Genomic DNA, 24,584 nt, shown 5'->3' with positions numbered 1-24,584 from the left:
CTGAAGTAAACCAAACATATATACAGGATGGTAAAATGTTCAGAACCATGGACACTTTTTCACTGGCTCCTTACCACTCCTTTAAATCTACAGAGCTGTTCCCTCCTATGATTCCCCTTAGCAAGGGACTTGGAACAAAAACCCATTTCTTCTAATTAAATGCACCTCAGCTTTCTTTCTTTACAGGGAGTCTACAGGGAAGACCCACAAGAGGCAAATGAACTTAACACAGATACTCACCCTTTCTTCAGTCTGGTCTATTTTTCATTTTAGCTGAGAGTATGTAGGCTTGAGTTTGTTAGCTACAGTAAATGCTTTGGTTTCATATTTTGCTTCATTAGTATAGAATCGACAGCAGTGTTTTCCAAACAACAATTCTCATAAAGTCCTAATACTGAAGACAAAAACACTTCTTTTAAGCATTTGTGCCTGATTTCAGATTCTTGGCCACGTGTTAATTCTCAGCTTAGAAAAGACCTCAGAACCTTCCAAATTTAGAGAAATCAAATATGTAACTTCATAGCAAATCACAAACGAATTACTAGAATTTCTTTGTTGGTTCTTCGAAAGCTTCTGAAATGAATGCAATTAAATGTGCTCATTATTTCAGGAAAATTCTTAGGTAAGAAAGTAGTTTACTTTCTTATGCTTACATTACCTGCAAAGGTGTGCGAAGTGTTTTTCAAGTGATTTTGTGAAAGACAGAGTCTTCCAGGCAAAGCGCCAGCTACTGTACACGAAAACAGAGAGGATCATAGATGAGTGAATTTATCAAGGGTAGCACAGAACTAGTTAACAGTTTTATATCCCTTTGAAGAATATGCTGATTCTATCAGTGGAATTCAGAACGAGGTTGTTCTTTGAATTCTTGGTGACAAAGGCCCTAGTAGTCTCTCTTTTTAGAAGAGAGAGAGGGGCAACTGAAATTGTGGCAAGTGGCTCACAATCTTATAAGGGATATAAATATGGGAACCACTCTTTTGGAAGGATTTTCCTCATAAAATTTTCTCTGTTAGTTGTGTTTCAGTTTGTGTTAACTCATCCACTCAAATATGTAATCTGTTCGATGTTCAAAGTTCTCAAAGCGTATCTTTTCCATAACCTATGAATCTGGTATATTCACTATGAAAATGTTACAAAGCAAACTCCTATGTACTCTAGGAAAGTGTTATAAAGCAAACACATCACCAAAATGGTATTCATTTGGATACTTCTCCTTTAAATTGCCATATACTCGATCTTAAATGGGTCACAATAAAAGAGTTGGACATTCTGCTGTAGGTATAATAGTCCCATTTTAGGAGGTTGAAAAGCTTATTCATGTTATGAGGAGAAACAGCCTTCTAACTCAAAGTCCATCTTCGTTAGACAAGTACAGAATTATGAATGTTTATTTCACAGAGAATTTAATAGAGATGCAGACAAAGCTATGAGAAATAAATGTGCAAATTTTCTTTAGTGTTTGTTTCTAAGTTTGGGTTAACTACTCCGGGTAATTGACAAAAATATTTCCCAACATCCTGTCCACCATTTTACTCTGTCTTTTCAAGGTTACAAAAAGATTCCAGGGCTTTTCACCGCAGAAATAAAATACTAACAAGCTTATTCAGTATCATTTTTCTGCAGATTGGATAGCAATACATTATTTGTAAGGCTAGCATAGTTTAAGAAATAATCCTTCCTCTAAACCCTGATGGGAGTTATGTTTGACTAGCTAAGTGTTTGAATACATAAATGCATTCAGCCTTTGGTATTTAAAGTGAGCATCATTAACTCAACATTTCAACTTAAACTTTGCTTAAAAGATAAAGTTTCACCCAAGTGAAATCAATGGGAGGTGTGTGTGAATATATGAGGTTTCAACTTGGCCCACTGAGGAATTTTGATTAAAATAGACAACCAAATGAAGAAATCATCAAAACAGAGTAATTATTGGTTGAAGGAAAGATAACACTAAAAAGTCTTGGCAGTTTTTCTACCTACGTCTGAGTAACATATATTTGGGAGCATTTAAGACTCCATCTTTCATATGCTTTATGGTTTATTTCACACCAACACATCCAAAAACACAAGACGGGTTCCTAAAATACCAGCTTGTCTATAGCGGGACTTCTATTAAATGATCCAATTTTCCTAGCTTCTTTAGCATATTGATTCTTTCCCCAAATATTCACTAAGTGTTCACTGTTCACATTATTTGCTCAAGGAAGTTTGCCTCTGCTTTTCAAAAAAGACACTAAAGGGAGTGGTAACAAAATCTTGTACAAATATGGTTTAAGTATGTTACTGAAGTAAAAGACTAACCATAGATCCGAATTTCCCATCACCCTTCACTCCATGTGGCATGTAAGCCCAGAAGGGAGATGGAACAGGGGCACCTGCCCCAATCATAATATCATTAAAGAATAAAATTTAGCTTTCTAGACATGGAATCTGATACACCCAGTTGCATGTAGAATCCCTTTCCACTCTAAACATATTAAAGTGTGGACACTAATTTATTATTTTGAATGAAAATTCATGAGCGACTTCCTCATGAGAAAAGCAGCCTGCCTTTGCCATTAATAAATAAAAAGGAATATGGAGTTCTTTCCAGCAGTAATTTTCTCAACTCTCATTTATGCCCACATACATGTGAAAATGCCTGAGAAAAAGAAAATCAACTCTACAAATTTGTTAATGATTGGCCCTACTTTCTCATGGACTCATGGGTGGCCTGTCCATAAACAGTGGTTACTGTAACAAAAGCCGTAGGGCAAAACAAAATTCTAATCTCCAAGGTTAGAAAATACCAATTAGAAATATCAATGTAGATTTCTGGATGTATTTGGAGGATTCTGTTAGGCTGTCAGGAAGTCAAACCCTTATCTAAATTTCCAGATAATACACTGGACTAAGTTCTAGCCAAAGAGCTGGAAAACATTCTGAAGAATTTAGAATCAGAAGTGATTCTTACACAAACAGAGGGACGATACAATGCAAGAGATGATGTCATTTTAAAAAAAGAAAAGAATAAATCTTCCTATGTCACCAGTTGTGTGTTAGAGGGAACTGGATCTACACAATCTGTTGGCACAGTGGGGTGAGTTGGGCAGCTTACCCACCCTAGGCCTCACTGGTTCTCAAAGATTTAATAGGCAATAGAGAATATTTACTCTTATGGTTAGGTTAGGGCAAGAAGTAAATAATCTGGAAACTACTCTCTGCCTCCTAATCCCTAACAAAACCCTGGTAGCAGAATTAACATAGAGAGCCCACCTAGAATGATTTTGTTTGTCTCCTCCATCGAGGCCGAGCCTGCCCAGAGAGTGCTGAGCTCAGACTACAAGGTTTTAGTTACTTGTAGGACTGCTCTTACTGAATTATGCTTTGACATCACTTCCTCAGCCTACATTTAAAAACTGCCTTGGGAATTCCATTTCTCTTGTAGGGATGTACTATCACAGATGCTGTCTTCTCCTTAAAGAGCTACAGTAGAAATTCCTCAGGCCTCAATGGCATAAGAAGTTGTGTTTCCCTCGATTTATACTATTTCTAATCTTAGGACACCATGAATTTTCTGATAGAGGAGATTTTTTTTCTTTTCTTTGGTATGGAAAATTGAGAGCCAAATCACAACCCCTCTTGAGGACATGCAGAGAATACGCATTTGTTTTCTTACACATATTTTACTTTTGCTTAACTTACTTCAGTCAAATATTTATCTTAATTTATTGTACATATTTTTGTAAGTTGACTCAAATCCTTTGTTAAGTAGATGGGGAAATGAAGAAAGGAATAAATTTTAAAAGAGAAGTGTTAAGCTCTGCCCATTACGATGAGGTAGATTAGATTTGTCTTTGGTACCCTCCCATTGTCCCTGCTAGCATCTCTCTGTCTCTTCAATGGGCCTCATCGACTCTCCAAAGCAGTACAAAAATTAAGATGGAAGGGAGATACACCTATATATATCTTTATTAGTTGACTTTATTGTTAACTTTGAAGTAGTAGTTCCCCAGAAAGTATGCTTCTGCCTCTCTGGTTTGCCCTTTGCTAGATACTGGCATGGATAGCATTAGATCACTCAAGTGGAGGGCTGTCCAGGTCTAAAATTAGTTTAATGTATTTGCACATTAAAAGGGTATAATATCATGACTCCAATGAATACATTTCTACTGGTGAGATTTTTTTTTTTAGCCCAGAAAGACCTATTTTAATGATTGCATAGTACCCAGAATCAGTCATCCAGAAGGTAGCCACGTACTTCTTGCTCCTTTTGACTGCATGCTGTGTTGTGATCTTAGTATTTAATAACATCAGTGTACCAAAGATGGAGCGAAAACAACATGAAATGCACACCGATCAGCTATTCATTAGATTGAGACAGGACAAGAGTCAGAGGAAGAAAGTAGAAATTCAGGGTGAAAATGAAGTTTCTTTGGGTTGCCTAGTGATTTATCTGTGAGAGCATTCTCAACGTGAGCACAAATGAGAGACAGCACTTCATTTTATGGCTGATGTGTACCAAAAAGAAGACATTTTATGTAGCAACATTCCAAAAACACCCATTGGGCACAAATTCAAAATGGTCATTCTGTGTGCATGTGAGAGAGAGAGAGAGAGAATACAAGTAAGCATCTATGTTCATCTACCTGCAACAGCGATATTGTTGGCATGGTGCTCAACAGAAAACCGGGAAGATCACCCTGCAGCAGTAAAATCCAGGGTGATTATATCCCTTCTCAGGTGGTTAAAATTATTCAGTGTATCTTATTGCTTAATTAATTTAGAGAATCAAATTTGATCTTTAATCAAACAATAGTTTAAATAGTGATATATTTGTTTTCATTTGTCAAAATCATTTCCCTTTGGCAATGCTTTATACATATCTGTGTGTGTTTTTTCATACCAATACAGAGATGCTTCTTTTTCTGAAGGAAAATGGACTCATCTTTCCTGCCAAACTTAATCTTTTGTCTATTTAAAAGTTCATTTAGTTCAGCCTATTGTGCTTGGGAATTACCTATATATCCTGTTTGTATTTGGGAGTAAAATTTACACCAAAACCTTGCATGGTGAGGAGTGAATTACTTGTATATTCTTAGATACAGGGCATAAACCTTGACTATGTCTACATCTGTAGACATTGCCCGAATTTCCCTATAGCCAGAGGAAGCCTGGCATATGGCCAATGAGACTCTCTTCTAGAACTTTACCACAGGAGTATAAGTCCCTGAGAACTCGCTTAGTATTCCCTCCTGATCCCAGGAAGCAGAGTCAAGAAAGAGCTCCATGCCCTTCTGCTTCAACAACATCAAATTATTATTTATAGTAACTCTCAATACACACACACTCGCACGCATACACACACACCCTCCCTACACAGTTACTGTCTTGTGGCTGAAATCCTTACCTTCCCTCTACCCAACCTTTTTCTAATAGCTAATATCTATGCACCTTTTATGAAAGCTCAGATATTCCCTCCCCCCCATACATCTTCCTGATTAGGCAGACCTCCTAAGTACCCCCATAATACACTCTATCTCGAATTTTACCCACGTTTCATAAGGATGTGTCTATCTGAGCGTCTTTGTCTTTCTCCCTCACTAGACTGAAGACTATATAAGTTTTTTGTATCTTTTCTATTCCTAGTACCTCATACCACTCCCTGCAACATAGTAGTTCCTCAATGCATATTTCATTAACTAATTTTTATATATCTACTACATTATAAATATTTTAGATATTTTCTTATTGATTATTTTATTTCTGTGCTACAAAAAGTATATGGAGTAGGGGGGTAGGGGGATGAGAAAAATAGGTGAAGGGGATTAAGTGGTACAAGCTTCCAGTTATAAAATAAATAAGTCACGGAGATGAGAATTACAGCATATGGAATATGGTCAATAATATTGTAATAACATTGTATGGTGATAGGTTATAACTACACTTATTACGGTGAGCACAGCTTAATGTATAGAATTCCTGAATCACTATGTTGTGCACCTGAAACTAATATAGCATTGTATGTTAACTATACTCTGGTAACAAAAAATAAAAAATTCAAGAATATGAAGTACACTGGGATAATTATTCCCATTTTACAGACAGAGATATTGCCTCTTGAGGAAGTTAAGTGTCCCAATCAAGGTCACATAGCGAAAAAGCAGCAGAATGCCAACTTGAACTCTGGTCTCTAATTTTTAATCTAGGAGACACTCTCTCCTCCTTTAAAAAAATTAGACTAGAGAGAATTCATGACTATCCCTAAAGGTAAAGATTATTTGTGTCGTGGGAAGCAATCTGAGCAGTCCTAATTCACTCTAATATCTAGGATCAGAAGCTTTTACTTGCAGCTTCTTAAAAAATTTTTTTAAAAAGATTTTATTTATTTATTTGACAGAGAGAGACAGCGAGAGAAGGAATACAAGCAGGGGGAGTGGGAGGAGGGAGAAGCAGGTTTCCCGCCAAGCAGGGAGCCTGATCCGGGGCTCGATCCCAGGGCCCTGGGATCATCACCTGAGCCAAAGGCAGATGCCCCTAACAACTGAGCCACCCAGGAGCCCCTTACCTGCAGCTTTGAGACAGAAAATAATAGGTGACTGTAGCCCTAAATTCCTGCCAATCAAGATACCACCTGGAATTCTCAATGATGGAGTTTTTATTTTGGAAGACTTGTTTAATATAGCAGGAAAGATTCCAACTGAAAGCAAAATGTTTGGATTATCCATACTTTTTTCAAACAAACATTCCTTAAAGATAATGTCACGTCCATCTGGGTGGGGGAGTAGTTTACCATAAAGTAAGTTCCTACCTCTCTCAGCCTCTGCTACCCGAGAGTTATCACACTGTCCTTGTTCGTGGTTGAGGAGCCCCAAACATTCCTGAGCTCCAGACCTGCTCCCTGGGCATTTCCGCTTGGATGTTCTATAGACCATCTAAAGAGCTATGTCTCCAACACTCAGCTTCTTTCCCCCACTCCTGCTCCTCCCCTTTCTTCCCCACCTCAGTGAGTGACATGTTCATCTGCCAGAGTGCACAAGCCTGAACCATGGAAGTCCATTCTTCAATTCCCCCTCCTTTAATGCCCCCTACCCACTTGGTGTCCAAGGCCTGTCTTCAACTTCCTTCTTTTAGTTTCCATTGGAAACTTTGAGCTTCCATTGCTATGGTCCTAGCTCAGGCCCTATTTGTCACGTGGATGACTAGAATAGCATCTTGATGGAGCACTGCCTATTCTTGCCCATGGCAATCTATTCTCCACACCACTGCCAGCATATCATTTCAAAACTGACATGCCGGGCAGTCTTTACTGGTACTAGAGGTTTGTACATACTGCTGTGTCCGTGGGAAGCATTCTCATTGTCACTTCTGGCCCTGAGGCATATTCCATGACACTTCCGGAAGATTTTCCTGATTTACATCCATCTGCCACACACTGTGTCCCATTGTCTCTACATGCCCAGTACAGCCCGCACCTAAAAGTTGTTCAACAGATATTCAATGTTAAATGACACAAAAGTCATTTGAATCCAAATCCTCCCATTTTCTTTCTCCTCCCTGAACTACAATTAGAACATCAGAGTGGCTCCTTTCCCTCTCTTCCTCATTCCCCTCATCTGATGGGTCATCATCGATTCTTTCTGGCTTTAGTCTCCAATTCAGTCTCCACATTCTCAATTAATTTCTCAACTAAAATCTTCACTGACTAAAGCAGTGTCCTCAAATAGCAGCATCAGAACCACCTGGAGGGCTCATTAAACAAAGGTTGCTGGTCCCCAGATCTAGACTTTCCAATTTAGTAGGTCTGGAGTGGGACTAAGAATTGGCATTTCTGACAAATTCCCAGGAGATACTGATGCTGCTGGTTCAGAGAACACACTTTGAAAACCACTAGTGCAAAGGTTCTCATCCGGAAGTGGGCATTAGAACATATTTATATCTTGGCTCAGGCCTGCCTACTGATTCAGAATTTTCAGTGGGGTGGGGCAGGAAGGCATTTCTCAGCTTAAAGGCTCCTCGGGTGATTCTGATGCACTATCCTGGTTAAGAACCATGAATTCAATGATTAACTCCAGGAGCAGGACATCACCTTCTTCACAAGCCTTATTTTTCACACACACCCAACTTTCCATTTTGCTTTCCAGTCATATGGAACCACAAGGCAGCCTGATGATTCCAGACCTTTGCTCCCTCTTTCTGAGCCCCAGATCACTTTTAGCTACTCATTTATGCATCCATTCATTCACTGAGCATCTAGCACACACCAAGGACCAGATGCAGGGCAGAGTGTGGTGAGCGTGACACATGCAACCCTGAGATCATGATCTAAGCCAAAATCAAGAGTCGGATGCTTAACCGACTGAGCCACCCAGGTGCCCCAAAACTGGACTACTTTCTAACAGCATATACAAAAATGGATTAAAGACCTAATGTGAGACCTGAAACCATAAAAATCCTAGAAAGAACACAGGCAGGCAGTAATTTCTCTGACATCAGCCGTAGCAACATATTTCTAGACACATCTCCTAAGGCAAGGGAAACAAAAGCAAAAATAAACTAGTGGCACTACATCAAAATAAAAAGCTTTTGCAGAACAAAGGAAACCATCGGTGAAACAAAAGGACAACCTACTGAATAGGAGAAGATACTTGCAAATGCTCTATCTGATAAAAAGTTAATACCTAAAGTATATAAGGAACTTATGTAACTCAACACCAAAAAACCAAATTATCCAATTTTAAAAAATGGGCAAAGCACTTAAATAGACACTCTTCCAAAGAAGACATACAGATGGCCAACAGACACATGAAAAGATGCTCAACATCACTGATCAAGCCTTCTTTCAAAAATTGTCTCCACAGCCCTCTCTCTGCTGTTTTTCCTGATCTGCTCCAACTCCCCCCCACCACAGTCAGAATTGAGCTCTGCCTTCCATGAGTCACAGCCCCTACCCCATAAAGACTTCTAACTTAGCACTTGGGATCCTTTAGTCTATGTTGTTTACAAACTAGCTCCTCCTACCAAACTGTGAGCCTCTCCTTTTGGCCTTTAATCTCTGTACTTCCTATTAGTAATATTTAGAAAATTAATGAAGTTGATTTTGTTTTCACTTAAGCTTACTTCCCAATGTTTTTGCCCAAACTTCCTTGTGGCTTTAATGAAATCTCCTTAAGACTCTTCAATTTCTCCAGAGTAGAAAAATATCATAATTTAATTTCATACACTATGGACTATGCACAACATAGGATTCAGAGTAAAAAATGTTTATCAAGAGTCTGAATGAAATCCTCAGAGAGAAGGCAAAACAGAGAGAAGGTCTTGACGAACTGTCCACTGCATTTGGACCCAGGGCTCGGCACTGAGGTCTTAGCTCCAACTTAAACAATCGTCCTGGGCATGCCAGTCACCCAGGCTTTTTGCCTCCCAGTTCTATCATTTATAAACTGAACAAAAGACATGGTTTGTGATCGACAGTAAGTCTTGACAGCAAGTAGGATGCTACTTAATGAATTAAACAGCATCTTTGAAATTCATTTAAAAAAATGAAATCAGACAACCTCTTGATAGAAAGAGGTGTCAGGAAAAGAGATGGTTACACTTTACAAAATATACAAAAGGGAAGTATTCTTGACAAACTCTGCCCAGGCCATTGTGCCCCTCACACAGTAGGCCTTCAGGGAATATTTCCTGGGAGAAAGAAACAAAACAATCTGTAAGTATTTCATTTAAATTGGCAGACATGAAAAGCACCAATCTGCTCCCACAGAGAATCATCAGTGACTCATGCATTGCATGTCCCTCCTGGAAGCCAGTTTCCCCGCTTTGCCATGCTGGAGCCTGTGCCAAATGTCTCCCATAGGTAAACAGCTCTGTTCCTGGCGCTCACACGGCCTCACATACACGCAGGGAGATCTTTCTACCGCACACATTCATGACTGTTAAACACACAGTTCGTAGTTGTATATAAGCTCTGTTCTATCACCTTGATACCCAACTTGTCATCAAGCCAGAGAGGTTAAAATTCACTTCTAAGCAATACTGTGGTTACGTAAACTTCCTAGAAATTTAAGATCACATTCTACCTAGCAGCTGAGTCTTCCCTGGAGTAGCTTATACATTTTTTCAGCCACACACTCTTAGTATGCATGTAGACATGGGGAGGAAATAAAAATATAGGAATTGTATCACCAGCTTAATTTTCTCTTTAGTGGATTGGATGTGTGTATATGGAATGAAGACCCCAGAAAGCCCACACTATTCCCTCAGTTGCTTATTGGAAACAATGCTCATTCTATGCAACAAAAGGAATGGTTAATGAAGTTTATGTATCATTGGAGCAGATAATTTTACAAGGCTGTGTTCTTAAGGCTCCAGAATTAAGGATTTGACTGTGGGAGCAGGGAGTCTTGGGGGCAGGACACCCCAGATAACCTCACCCACATGCATTCCTCCAACAATGCTTTTCTGTATGTAAACAGAAAATAGAAAGGAGTATATGGTTTTTGTCCTTAGTATTAAATAGCTGCCTTTTCCTCAGCACACTCTTAAATTTCTGCACAATGCACTGCCTTCAGCACCCCAAGGAGCATAAACAAAGGATATCAGGCAAGTTCACCTACTCCCACATCACAGAACAATGCTTGTTGTTAACTAAGCAATTCCCAGGGCAAATGTATGATGTGTGGAGCCCAGAGTAAGTACTCAGGTTGGGTCCTTGGAATCTAAGGTCAGAAGGACGTGGTGCCCGCTCAGTTCCCAGGGCTTTTAGAAAACATGAGAATGTGACCTAAAGTTTGTGCTTGCATCTACACCAAAGACTATTTAGGCATTGAGAGAAATTAAAGCACATTAAAGCCTCAAAACAGCTTATTGTTCATGCTCCAAGATTTAACCTTTTCTTTCTTATTTGCTGCTATGCTTTTCTTCTTATGAGTACTTAGGAATGTCTGCTGAATCACCTAAGATAAATCAAATATATACATAATGTATCTATGTATAAAATAATCCTGCTAGAGCAGCAAATTATATAGATTTAAAAATTTGAAATTTGAAAAGTCCATTGCCATTTCCTAAACAGAATTATGACTCTTAACCTTTCCCTGGATTCTCAGACCCTGGGGTATATCACAAGACAGAGTTTATAATCGGTACTTAATTTATCCCCAAATATCTGTAACTATAAGCACTTAAAATACAAATGCAAACAAGTGCATGAAAAGATTTCTTTCCTTCTGATTTTTCAGGGAATATTTTGGCTATAGTCACACCCCATAGGTTTATATGATGCTTATTAACATGTAATGGAACTTGGGGGAACAGTTTCTCCCCCTTGTTGTCTGGCTCATGTATAAAAGTGAAATAGGTTACTGTTTCCATTTTTATGAGTATACTATTATTAAGTCATTAAAATAATGAAATAATTAAATTTACTCTTTAATGTTTTTTATTTATTTATTCATGAGAGTCAGAGAGACAGAGAGAGAGAGAGAGAGAGAGGCAGAGGCAGAGGGAGAAGCAGGCTCCCCACCTAGCAGGGAGCCTGATGTGGGACTCAATCCCAGGACCCTGGGATCATGACCTGAGCCGAAGGCAGACGCTTAACCATCTGAGCCACCCAGGTGCCCCTAAATTTACTCTTTAATAATTACCTATAAAATAATAGAATTGAACCAGGAAAGACAGAAAAAGGAAAAACTATATATATATACATGCACAATATTTGCATAACTTTAAAGCCATTTGGAAATACCTGAATGCATGAGGTAATTATTTCATAGTATGGGAGTTAGTATAAGATAAATACAGCCATATGTCTCGGGCTGAATGAAACTGGTGGGTCACCAAAGTTGTTCGGTCCTTTCTCGTACCATAGGCAATGCTAGTGCTAGTCTGTTATTCTAATTGACTTTACGTGAAGCCAACTGGCTAAGCCAGGGTCTCTAAAGAATTATTAAATATCTACGTTGTCAGGAAAATTATGTGCTACCAAATTTCCAGTGAGCTTTCGATATTCTAAAAGTTCCTTAGATAGACTTTAAAATAAGTGGTAAAGTTTAAAAAGGGGGAAAAACACGGAAAAAAAGATTTATGAAGAAGAAAGACCAACATCGTGGGCACAGTGTAGTCCCACAAACACTCCTACCAACTCTGCTTTGAAACAGAGATTTGAAACTTGCAAAAAGGCTGCTTTGAAAAAAAAGAACCACCAAGTTAGGACGTTCTGGGTTAGATGACAGGGACTGATAAAATCCAAAGTCTTCCATTCTCACACAAATGCAGCAGAACATACATGCCTACTCTCCCGAGCCTCTCCTGGTCTGTTCGCTAAGGAGGAAATGCCTGCCACACACCCACCAGTGGAGAATCATTGAAAAAGGAGAGATTAGTGACAGTCAAACAACAAAAAATAGCTCCCTACCCATTGCCTCCCACTGAATGAACTTTTGACATATCGGCAAACTCTTCTTTCCTCTTACTGCTGCTGGTGTACTGCTCACTGTAGAGCTTGAGGGACATCTGCTCAACAGCATCTCTTTGTGCTTCCAGGTAGCATAGTTGAACCTCAGCCTGGAGAGAGAAACAAAGAGGAACTGCTGTTAATCCAGAAGCAATGCATTTCAAGTGATGTGTAACAACTCAAAGAATGGGAATTGTTCACATCATTATACTGCTCCTTTTTGGGTTGGATTTAATGGGATCAGCTGGGCATATTACAGAATTATATTTTAGATCTGAATCTTATAAGTTCCTCCTTAAAATACGACCTGAATAAATGAACTCTCAGAAGACTCAGTAAATATCACCAAATATCCCTGAGATCATAATACTGTATGATGAGATTTTACATAAAAATTCTGTGAAATTCCTTAATAATATTCTTCCTCATATTGCCACATATGTAACATTTATTTTTTAAAGATCTCCCTCCTACCCATACATTTGCATGGACACATATTCTGAACGTTTCTCATTATCTTCCCTGAGAAGAATAAAAAAAGCCTAGTACCAATTGTAATAGATCTTCAGTAGTGACAACAGACTTCCTTTATTCCTGTATTATTATCTTAATTTTAAAACAGAAGGAATAGTGATTTTGCTTACATGTTGGTTTGAATTGTTACACCTTTTAGAGTTAGTCGGGGCTTACTGTAGTAAAGAGAGGTAGTAAGTTCACCATGCTGTTTTCTATCAAACCAAGGCCAAAAGAATGCTGAATAATATTTGGCATGGAAATGTATTGAATAAATGCTTTATTTATTGCAGCTGTTATGATCCCTGTGGCTTTAGGGTTCTCCAGAACACCAGATGAGACCAGGAATGCTTGCCCATGGTAACGGGGAGGGAGAAACGCTGAGTTCGTATGCACTGTGGACCAAAAGAACTCTTCTTTCTTTTGGCCCTACTTCACTAAATCCAAGCACGTCTGTTCACATTTCTGATAAGCCTTAAAACTGCTACTTCTTTCTAATTTAATTGCATATTGTGTTAAAAGCAGTTCTGGGTCAGCTGTTGGGTAGTTGCCAGAATTCTATAATGTTGAAGAAAAGCCAAGTCAGACATGACCTTCTGCTTTTTGTGAGCCACCCAAGGCCTTTTGCCTCATCTCTGGCTTTATAGACTTGACCATGGAAGAAAACCCCCCTCAAAAAAACAGTGTTATAAAGTGGCAGCTGCTTAAAAGAGCAAATCAGGACTCTGTAAATGAAAAGGGTGATTTATGAAATGTAAGATCTCAAGCCATTCTGGAGTTCCTATGTTGTTGCCTTCTACAAGCAGCTAATTATGAATTCTGTAGACTATGGAGGAAGAACTTCCAAAAAATGTGAAAATGACTATATTCTTATCATTGAAGTTTCAGAAATCAGTTAAAAACTGTAATCTGTGTTTGGTTCATGTGAATTTTTCTTGCCCAAACTAATTGGTAACACATAGTCAAAGAACTGAAAAACAATAATCCTCCCAAATGCCAACCCTTTTCTACCTTTCCCCTCAAGACTGTATGGATAATGTGGAGATCATCCCACATCAAGTATTCTATTGAAAACCCCATTTGAATAGTATATCTCCACCATTCAGTGCCAAAAGCCATGTTTGATCCCTAGAGGTTCTCATTAGTTTTTAACCATCCTAAGGCAACAAGCTGGACCACTCCTTGTTCTGGATAATGATCTCACAAACGTGTGCCACTGGTCACAAGAAGAGTCATCAAGAGTGAGGTCAACTTAATGTAGACATCACTATGAGGGAAAAATAATTGGAACTCATCCCTTTGAGATTCTAGGCCGTTTCTGTGTACAAAAGGACACACCTCTCATATGACAGGGATTCATGGAAGAGTCCAGAGAACAATGCTGAGAGCAACTTGAAAGATAATTAGTCACCTTATGAAAATGATTGAAATGTTGCAATGTAAGACTTTTATTGCACAATATCTCACAGGCATTTGACATAGGAAACTTCCCTGCACTAACAAAGAGATGAATTAGATGGCCCAAGTCTTTCCTATCCATCTCGATTTCTCTCTCTGCTTTCAGTGATTCATTCTTAAATAGAACCAAAGTAGCTCCTTCTGCTAAGGTTGAATGGCTTTGCCAGTCTAAATCTCTCTGCAGACTGGTTAAATTTTTCTCATACATTATATCTTAGTCTGACGATAAATTTTTAAGAGGAAGATTTGAAGAAAATACACTTCTTTAAAAAATAGTAATACTGGATCTCTGACTAAAAGAATTTTATTTATTAGCACTTATGATAGTAGTGGACATTCCTGGACTATATTTTACAAATAGTAGCTCAGTTGATTAAATAACATTCCTGCTGTGTTATCAGCAGAATTGGCAACTTACTCATTAAGGAAAATAAAAAGGAATAAAAGAGAATAGATTCAGTGACAGATCAATCTGTTACTTCCTGGTCAGAGAGGCCCAGGGTGCCATCAATGGGAGTAGGTGTATAAAAAGAGCACTGTGGATGAGTGAAACAGATGAGCTGGATTTGAGTCTTTTGGTTCAAGGGACTGTTGGAATACTAAAATGAGATGTTCAGTAAGCAAGTGGAAATATTAAGCCCGATATATAAACCTAGAAGCAACAGTTGACATTAGGAGATGAAATGAGAATGCCATGGGAGAGCGTAAATGATGACAGAAAGAGGATCAGCTCTCACTTATTCTACTCGAGGTCTGCATTACCCCTTGGCTGACCTAATGTGATGGATTCTCTACCATTTTCCCTCTTTCCTTCTCCACCATCCCCAAATCTGTTTTACAGATGCTTCATTGATTGATTTCTGAATCATAGCTGAGATCACTGGTTATTGTGGCTTCAGGGCTTAATTCTGGACTGCTTTTCTTTATTTATACTATTTTCCATGGCTTTCAATGCAGTCTATGTAGTAATGGCTTCCAATCTTCTCCTCTGAGCTCCATGCTTACATATCTAACCCAACCACCTGACATTGCTACTTGGATTTATTTTAGGCAGAAGAATTCAAAACAGAACTCTCCATTCTCATCGTCACCACACCCCCCAGGACTTCCTGTACTTAGGTCTTTCCTTTCAAGCAAATGGCACCATGTGTTGCTCAGGTCAGAAAACTGAAAGCCATCCTTAACTCCTCCTTTTCTTATTTCCCACAGCCATTTACTCTCTAAATTTCATTGATTCCTCTCCCAAAATGTCTCTCCAGTCTGTCTGCCCAATCTGCATTCCTGCCAGCCTCGTCCAAGCCTTCATCCCCTTTCCCCTGCGGTACAACAATTATCTTCTAACATGCATCTCTCCTCATCCATTCCTGCCCCTCCAACCCTCCTTTATAGTGGCCACAGTGGTTTTTATAAAACATAAGTTGGTTTCATACTGCATTCAGACAAAAACAAAAACAAAACAAAACAAAACCCAAAAACTTCCATGCCCCAAGAGATTTGGTTCTTGCCTACCTCAGATGTCATTTTCTACTTGTCTCTGTCTTGATTCACCATGCCCTGTAATCCCTGCCCATTTTCAGTTCTTTAAACAGCTCTTTCCTGTCTCAGGACCTTTGCACATATTGTTCTCTTTCTCTGGAACATTCTCTTACTAATGTCTTCTCATCTTTCAGCTCTCAGTTGACATTTTATCTCTCAGAGAGGCCTTCCCTCACTACCCTATCAAAGGTAGATTCACTCTATTTTTTTCTTTTTTGGAACAGTGTTAATTTCCTTCCCAGAACATAACACAATTTAAAATTCTTGTATTTACTGGTTTATGCTTTTTCTGTCTCTGACTCCAGACTCCTAGCTCCATAATGAGGCTGTGTCTGTCTATCTCCTTTGCTATTTTGTATTCCCCACACCTTGGCAGTATCTGGAACATAAGAAGGGCTCAGGAAATAATTGTTGAGCAACTGAATTGTACATCCATACCTCCATCCATTTATTACTCATATGTTCATTGAGCCTTTATCATGTGTCAGGAACTGCACCAGGGACTGTGGGTACAAAGAAGAATAAAACAAGAAGGGACTACTTTTCCCAAGGGACTACAGTAGAGTGGAGGAAAGAGTTATGCCAAAAGATAGTTACAAGTATGCCAAGTGAAATGAATGTGGGGGAGGATGGGAATTAAAAAAATAATTGTCTGAAAGTAAGGAATGGGCAATAAAAGCTTGAGAGAGGTGGCATCTGAACCAGATCTGGGAGTATGGGTAGATTTTGTCAAGTGAAGAAGCAGATAGATATCTTTATAGGCAGAGTAACTTGTCTGTTCAAAGGCCTAGAGTCATGAAAGGATGCGGCATGTTCAGAGAATGGTGGCTGGAGCTTTGGGGCATTTGGATGAAGAGTCTAACAGTGAAGGGGATAGGCTGTAGAGGATGTCAGGTTAGGAAATTTGGATGCTATGCAACAACATGCCAGCAGAAGATGTCACTGTTTCTGTGATGACCTTCATCTATTTCCATCTCCCTTTTTCTGTCATGGCAAGAGACTCATCTGATGGGTTAGTCCAAATATGCTCATAATGCACCTACCTCCTGATATACTTTGAGAACACTGCATTGAGAAGGGAATCAAATTTCCATCAGGCCAGTGTCCCAAATAAATGCCTAAGAGGTTCTAGTAACTTGTACCTCTAGTAAACCTTTAATATAATGTTATTGACTGAGTCCCCCCCCCCCAATTCATATGTTGAAGTCCTAACCCTCAATATGACCATATTTCGAGATAGGGTCTTTAAGGAGGGAATTAAGATTAAATGACATCACAAGGGTGGGGCCCTAATCCAATAGGAATGGTGTCCTTATAAGATGAAGAGTATCACACAAAGAAAAGGCCATGTGAGTTCACATCGAGAAGGGGGACATCTCCAAGCCAAGGAGTGATGCCTCACCAGAAACCAAACCTGCCAACATCTTGATCTGGGATTTTCAGCCTCCTGAACTGTGAGAAATAAATTTCTGTTGTTTAAGCCACCCAGTCTGTGGTATTTTGTTATTGCCATCCTAGCAGACTAATACTCATAATAAAGTTGGAAACACTGCCTTCTCATCTGAGGTTGAGTATTATTCTTCCACTGCTTATCATTAATAGCATGCTTCCCCCTTTGTTTTATAAGCACCTAGAGCCTAAGTCACTAGGGATACTCCTCTTTAGATTCAGACTACAAATTAATAACTTAATCAGAACATAAGACACAGTGTGGTAAAATATTTCATTTAAATTTGGCTTTGTATGTGGTGATCCAAATTCAATAACCTTCTTTGGGGCCTGAATAATTACTCACCCATATACTTCCCCGATATGGTATCTAATAACAAAATAGCTAACCCGTGATAAATTTGGGGGGTTAAATTCCCTAACAATCTTGAGGGATTAAACACATAATTACTTTTATAATCACATATAGACATATCCCTTACCCTGGTCCTAAAAAGCACTAATTTATTTAAGAAATGTCAATTATTTCATCATCACTGCATGTTCCAGCCTCCTTTTCTGGGTAAAGTATCCTGAGAACATTAAAATTAATTTCACTCTTTCTTAACTCATGCTGTTAGAGGTCTGTCTTCTCATTCACACTGTACTTCATAGCTTCCCACTACAGCTACCTGCCTACTTGCATCTGGGTCCACATCCTCTTCCTTCCCCCCTGTTTCTGTGGAAACTTTCCATATTTCCATCTAAGACCAATTCCTTCACCTATGCACCAGACCTCCTCTTATCTACATAAAGATGATCACTTCTGCAGTAAATTGCCCTTCTTTCCTGCATCAAGTTTTTTCTCTCCTCTGTATTATCCTCATCAGCACAAGCACATCAGCCAGAAAAATGCCGTTGCTTTTCCCTTGTTGAGGAAAAAAAAAAAAAAGGATAGATAATAAATAATCCCTAGACATCAATTGACACTAATCTATCCTCTTGCCAAAGCCCCATACCTCTGTTCTCTGTTACAGCAAAATCACTTTTACATACACTCTCTATATTCACCATGTCCAATTCCTCTCCGATTTTCTCTTGAACACACTCCAATCAGGCTTTTGTCCACATTCCCCATGCCAATGATCAGCCGTCAGTCCTCAACCTATCCTGACCCGCTCCAGCAGGGCTATCAGGCATGCTCTAGGAGCACTTGACCCTGTGTGCAAGACAGCTCAGGCCCTAACCTCCCTCAGGTCTCCACAGAAATGTCATCTCCTCTTTCAGGTCTTCTCTGAGCTCCTGCTTAAAAATTCAACTCACACCCTCCTCCCCCTGCAATCCTTATACTCCTTCATACATATCTGCTGTATCTAACCAAAACGTGTTACTTATTTTGTACTGTTCATCTTCCCCCAGTGGATCAGAAGCCTCATGAGGGCAGGGACGTTTGTCTATGTGTGTGTTGCTGTATCAGGAGCACCCAGCACAGCACAGGGCATAGGACAGTCACTCTATAAAAATTGGTTGAATAAATCCTACTGAGTTTGAAAATCTGAAATAGTTTAAAACGTACAGAGACATAAAACAGATTGCTTGAAGGCTGCGGCAGCCGCAGCTTGATTTCTGAAACCCTGGGCTTTATTCTCACTTAGAAAGGAGGCTATTTTTTTCTTGGACAAAAGAAAATTATTGAAATATGTATCTTGTTTTCTTTTCTCTAGGAAAAAAAAAGGAGAAAATCTTTTTTAATTCAAGAATCACTTGATAATGCTGTATTCAGCTAACAGAGTGATCTTATATATCATATATTATATTAGAAACTAACCAGGACAGTCACACACATATAGAATGAAAACTTTAGCTATTGTCTTCATGTGGTAATCTTCCCAATGCGTTTCAAAACAAGTTTTAAGTCTTCTGGGTAGGAACTTGTTTTAGCTTAATAAAATCTGATTTCTCATTAAAAAAAAAAAGGAGGAGTAATTTAAGCTTTTGGAGGAGACATGAACAATGCCACAGTTTGTTTCTGGAAGAGTCCACAGTTAGGAAAATCCTTTATACAATGAGGTGGGTGAGAGAAAGAGAAGACTGTATTTTTCTGGTAATAACTTTGTCATTTGGAAATATATTCCTACTTTTACTACACAGACTTTTCTTAACCTTCGATGTAGTATCTTTAAGCACACTCCTTTTTCTCTTCCTTATATATTTACTATGACTTCTCTCCCCGCGCCCCCCCCCCCAACCTTGTATCCCGCTCATGCAACTGGCCCAGATTGCCCCTTCTTCTGGAAGCACCTACAGGTCTCAAGACCCCATGGGCCCTGACAAGGACTTCCAGGGTTGGTGAGAATCTACATTTGTGAATCTCCATGATTTTGTTTGGTAGAGCTCCCCATACTCCTGGATTTAGAGCTATCACCTTTACAGTGCTACTGTTTTTTTCTCCCCCCGCTCAAGATCCTGGTTGTTTGGTACATTTTTGCCTTTGTCATCATAGTAGGTGGTTCATAATTTCCTTTAATAACTCACCTTTGGGACTGAATTCAAAGTGCATCTCCTTTGAGGAGGGTTTGACATAACAGTATAGAAGAATCCTGAACTCACTTCCTCCCATGAACACAACAAATATACAGTTACATATGGAACAATTTCATCTGAAAAGGACCTGAAAGCTAACTGAGCAGCACTTCCACGGCAAAGGATAAAAGGGCCACATTGAGAGGGGTGGGATAGGCAGAGACACAATCTAGAAAGAAATCTCATCTCAGGTGCCGCTGATGAAGGAGAATTGGAAGGCAGGCAAGCAGGGACAGGAGGCCCCTGCCCTAAGAGGAAACCACCCTCACAAAGATTTTATACCACCCTGGAAGGAGCCCTCCACCCTTTCCCATGTGATAGATGACAACAACCTGATTAGATGACAGGCACAGGGAGGGTTAGTCAGATTAAAACAGCCTGCCCACAAACCCATAAAAACCTCTAAAGCCCATAAAACCTCTTGGGTTCCCTTCCTCCTCAGTAGCTTTGTACTATCACTTTGCTATCATTCAGTAAACCTTGTTTTGCTGCCCACCACTGTGTCTGGTTTTCCTCTTCAATCTTCAAAGTGATGTGACCAAAAACAGCAGGCACCGATAGAGGAAAAACCCTGTAACACCATGACCCACAGTCAAGAGGGATCTCATAATATGAAGCTTATCCCCGAGGAGCAAGGGGTTTTGACACCCCAGCCATTGGGAACTGCAATGGAGACATGAGCCCCTAAAGTGTCTGGTCTTGAAAACCAATGGGACTTACTTCTAGGAGAACTACAGGGCTATAGGGAATGTAAAATCTACTCTTAAAGGGCCCATGGACAGACCCAGTAGCCTAGGGACCTAGCACAAAAGCAACAGTTTGAAAGGCACCTCAACCATAAGGAAGGAAATTCATTTGTTAATATTAAAGTGTTTTCCAGAAAGGCAAGAAGCTGTTAGAATTCTCTCTGAGGACAAAAGCACTAGTGGGCACCATTTTTGCATTCTGTTTTTGTCTTATTGGTGTTGGCCCTGTGGAGGTACATTTTCATATCACCTCCTAGCCTGCTAGCTCTGGTGGGAGTGCCCACCCCCAGTAGCTGCAGCCATGGCCAGCCTGGCTGAACACACTGTCCCCACACACCACAGCCATGAGTCCTCAGGCACCATAGCAGGGCTGGCTGAGTGCTCTCCCCCATGTTTTCAAGTCTCACTCCACCCCACCATATCTGGTGGGAACATGAAACACACACAGGGGATGCTCCTTGAGCATCTGGCTCTGGTGGCCAAGGGGAATGTATTTCTGGTTCCCATACATCCAAAACAATTGAATAGATAGTCTTTGGCAGGCTACCACCCCCAGGGCACTACACAAACACAAGACTATAATACACCTTCAGTCTTCATGTAAAAAAGGCCTATCTTCTTGTCCTGGAGCTTCAGGCCTGAGGGGCAGATTTTAGGTATGCCATATATCCAGAAGCTACAGAGGTACCCCCAGGGAACATGGGTGGGAAGATACAATAATTGCATCCTCCTTTGGTCTCACCAAAGCTTGCTGATACCTCCCAGAAAGGTGCTTATACACATATCTAAAGCCATGATACTTGCAACTGTTGCCCAAAGGATACCTCCAGATCTCCTGGTCTAGAAATCAGCAGAGTTTATGATTACAGACCCACAAGACTGTAGATATTTAAATATCTTAAAAGATGCTGCCTGAAGTTCTGGCTTACAATTCCCTAAAACTAGGCACTGTCTTAGATCCCTCCCTTTGGAACACTGAGAGGTTTTCGCACACTCTTAATAGCAGAGAACTATCAACAACAAATCAGGCTACTTAGATAATCACAAAAGTCTGAGAAACAACTAAAAGCTAGAGCAAAGTTGGACAATAAGTTCCATCACCTATACAGGGCCATTCCTTCAAGACTTGGAGAGGTGGCTGTTTCATCTAATACATAGAAACAAACACAGAGAGTCAAGCAAAATGAAGAGACACAGGAATATGTTCCAAATTAAAGACCAAGACAAACCTCAGAAAAAGACCTTAATGAAATGGAGATAAGTAATCTACCTGATAAAGAATTCAAAATAATGGTCATAAAGATGTTTAATGAACTTGGGAGAATGGATGAACACAATAAGAACTTCAACAGAGATAGAAAACATAAGAAAGTACCAAACAGAACTCACAGAGCTGAATAATACAATAGCTGAACTAAAAAATACACTAGACAAGTTCAACATCAGACTAGAAGAACTAGAAGAGAGGATCAGTGACCTGGAAGACAGGGCAGTGACACTCACCCAAATAGAACTGAAAAAGAAAAAAAAAGAACTTTAAAAAGTGAAGATAGCTTAAGGGACCTGTGCGACAACATCGAAAGGAATAGCATCAACATTATAGATGGAGAAGAGAGAGAGAGAAAAGGGGGTAGAAAAGTTATTTGAAGAAATAATAGCTAAAAACTTCCCTAACTTAGAGAAGGAAATAGACATTCAGGTCCAGAAAGCATAGAGAGTTCCAAATAAGGTGAACCAAAAAGATTTACACCAAGACAGACTGAAATTAAAAATGCCAAAGGTTAAAGATAGAGACAATACTTAAAAGCAATAGGAGAAAAACAACTGCTACATATAAGGGAGCCCCCATAAGGCTATCAGCTGATTTTTCAGCCAAAATTTTGCAGGCCAGAAGGGAGTGGCATGATACATTCAAATGGCTAAAAGGAAAAAACTTCAAACCAAGAATACTCTACCTGGCAAAGCTATCATTCAGAATTAAAGGAAAAATAAGGAGTTTTTCAGACAAGCAAAACTAAAGTAGTTTATTACCACTAGATTGGCCTAACAAGTAATAGTGAAGGGACTTCTTTAAGGTGAAAAGAAAAGGTACTAACTAGTAACAAGAAAGCATGTGCAAGAAAAACTCTCACTGGCAAAAGCACATACATTGTAAAGGTAGTAGATTACCACTTAGAAAGCTATAAGAAGGTTAAAACACAAAAGTAGTAAAATTAATTATAACCATAATAATTAGTTAAGGGATACACAAAATAAAAAAATGTAAACTAGTATATCAAAAACAGAACACATTGGGGAGGGGAGTATAAATGTAGACTTGTCAGAATGTGCTTAAACTTAAGATGCTATCAACTTAAAATAGACTGTTATATACATAGGATATTACATGTGAATCTCATGATATCCACAAAACCAAAATCTACAACAGATACACAAAATATAATGAGAAAAGAATCTAAAGATAACATTAAAGAAAATCACCAAACCACAATAGAAGAAAGGAACAGAGAGGAACTACAAAATCAACAAAATGGCAATACATACATACCTATTGATAATCATTTTAAATATAAGTGGATTAAATTTTCCAATGAAAAGACAAAGAGTAGTTGAATGAATAAAAAGAAAAAGATCAACCTACATGTTGCAATAAGACACTCACTTCAGATCTAAGGATACACACAGCAAGTAAAAAGCTGAAAAAAGATATTCCCTGCAAATAGAAATAAAAAGAAAAATGGTGCCACTATACCTATATCAGAAAAAATAGATTTTAAGGCAAAGACTGTAATAAAAGGCAAAGAAGGCCATTATATAGTGACAAAGGGGTCAATCCAACAAGAGGACATAACATTTGTAAATATTTATGCACCCAACATAGGAGCTCCTAAATATATAAAGCAAATATTAAAAGACCTAAAGAAAGAAATTGACAACAATAAGATAATAGTAGGGGACTTTTAATACCACTTACAGCAATGGACAGATCATCCAGACAGAAAATCAATATGGAAATATCAGCCTTAAATGACACATTAGACTAGATGGACTTAATAGATATATACAGAATATTCCATCCAAAAGTAGAATACACATGCTTTTCGAGTGTGCAAGAAACATTCTCCAGGATAGATCATATGTTAGGTCACAAAACAACTCTCAACAAATTTAAGAAAACTGAAATCGTATCAAGCACCTTTTCTGACCATAATGATATGAAAGTAGAAATTAATTACAGGAAGAAAACTAGAAAAATCACAAATATATAAAGATTAAGCAACATTCTACTGAACAACCAATGGGTCAACAAAAAAATCAAAGAAGTCAAAAAATACCCAGAGACAAATGAAAATGGAAATACAACATACCAAAATCTATGGGATGCAGCAAAAGCAGCTTTAAGAGGGAAGTTTATAGCAGTACAGGCCTACCTCAAGAAACAAACAAAAAGAATCTCAAAAAAACAATGTAACTCTACATCTAAAGGAACTAGAAGAAGAAGAACAATCAAAAATCGAAGTTAATAGAAGGAAGGAAATAATAAAGATCAGATTGGAAATAAATGAAATAGAGACTAAAAAGTCAGTAGAGAAGATCAATGAAACTAAGAGATGGTTCTTGGAAAAGATAAACAAAAATGACAAACCTTTAGCTAGACTCACCAAGAAAAAGAGGGCTCAAATAAATAAAATCAAAAATGAAATAGGAAAAATTACATCTGATACTACAGAAACACAAAGAATTATAAGACACTACTATAAACAACTATACAACAACAAATTGGACAACCTAGAAGGGATGGATGAATTCCTAGAAACATACAATTTTCCAAGACTGAATCATGAAAAAATAGAAAATCTGGATAGACCAATTACTAGAAA

General features: G+C 38.8%; 1 protein-coding gene across 9 annotated transcripts in view; it reads right to left on the bottom strand.

Annotated features, from left to right (window-relative positions):
• AKAP6 (A-kinase anchoring protein 6) overlaps positions 1–24,584 on the bottom strand; it is a 574,958-nt gene that overhangs the window by 117,985 nt on the left and 432,389 nt on the right. For all 9 annotated transcript variants that reach the window (XR_004299524.1, XM_032404915.1, XM_032404920.1 and 6 more), the window contains one exon: positions 12,401–12,549. Coding sequence is in view for 8 of the 9 variants with exons in the window: in XM_032404915.1 (XP_032260806.1) it covers positions 12,401–12,549 (149 nt within the window). In the remaining variant the exon portion in view is untranslated. The remainder of the gene's footprint in view (positions 1–12,400; positions 12,550–24,584) is intronic.

Source organism: Phoca vitulina, unplaced genomic scaffold (genome assembly GCF_004348235.1).
Source record: "Phoca vitulina isolate PV1807 unplaced genomic scaffold, GSC_HSeal_1.0 scaffold7, whole genome shotgun sequence".
In the NCBI taxonomy this organism is placed as follows: Eukaryota; Metazoa; Chordata; class Mammalia; order Carnivora; family Phocidae; genus Phoca; species Phoca vitulina.
The sequence above is the reverse complement of the archived record's forward strand: the minus strand, read 5'-3'. Positions and strand labels throughout refer to the sequence as shown.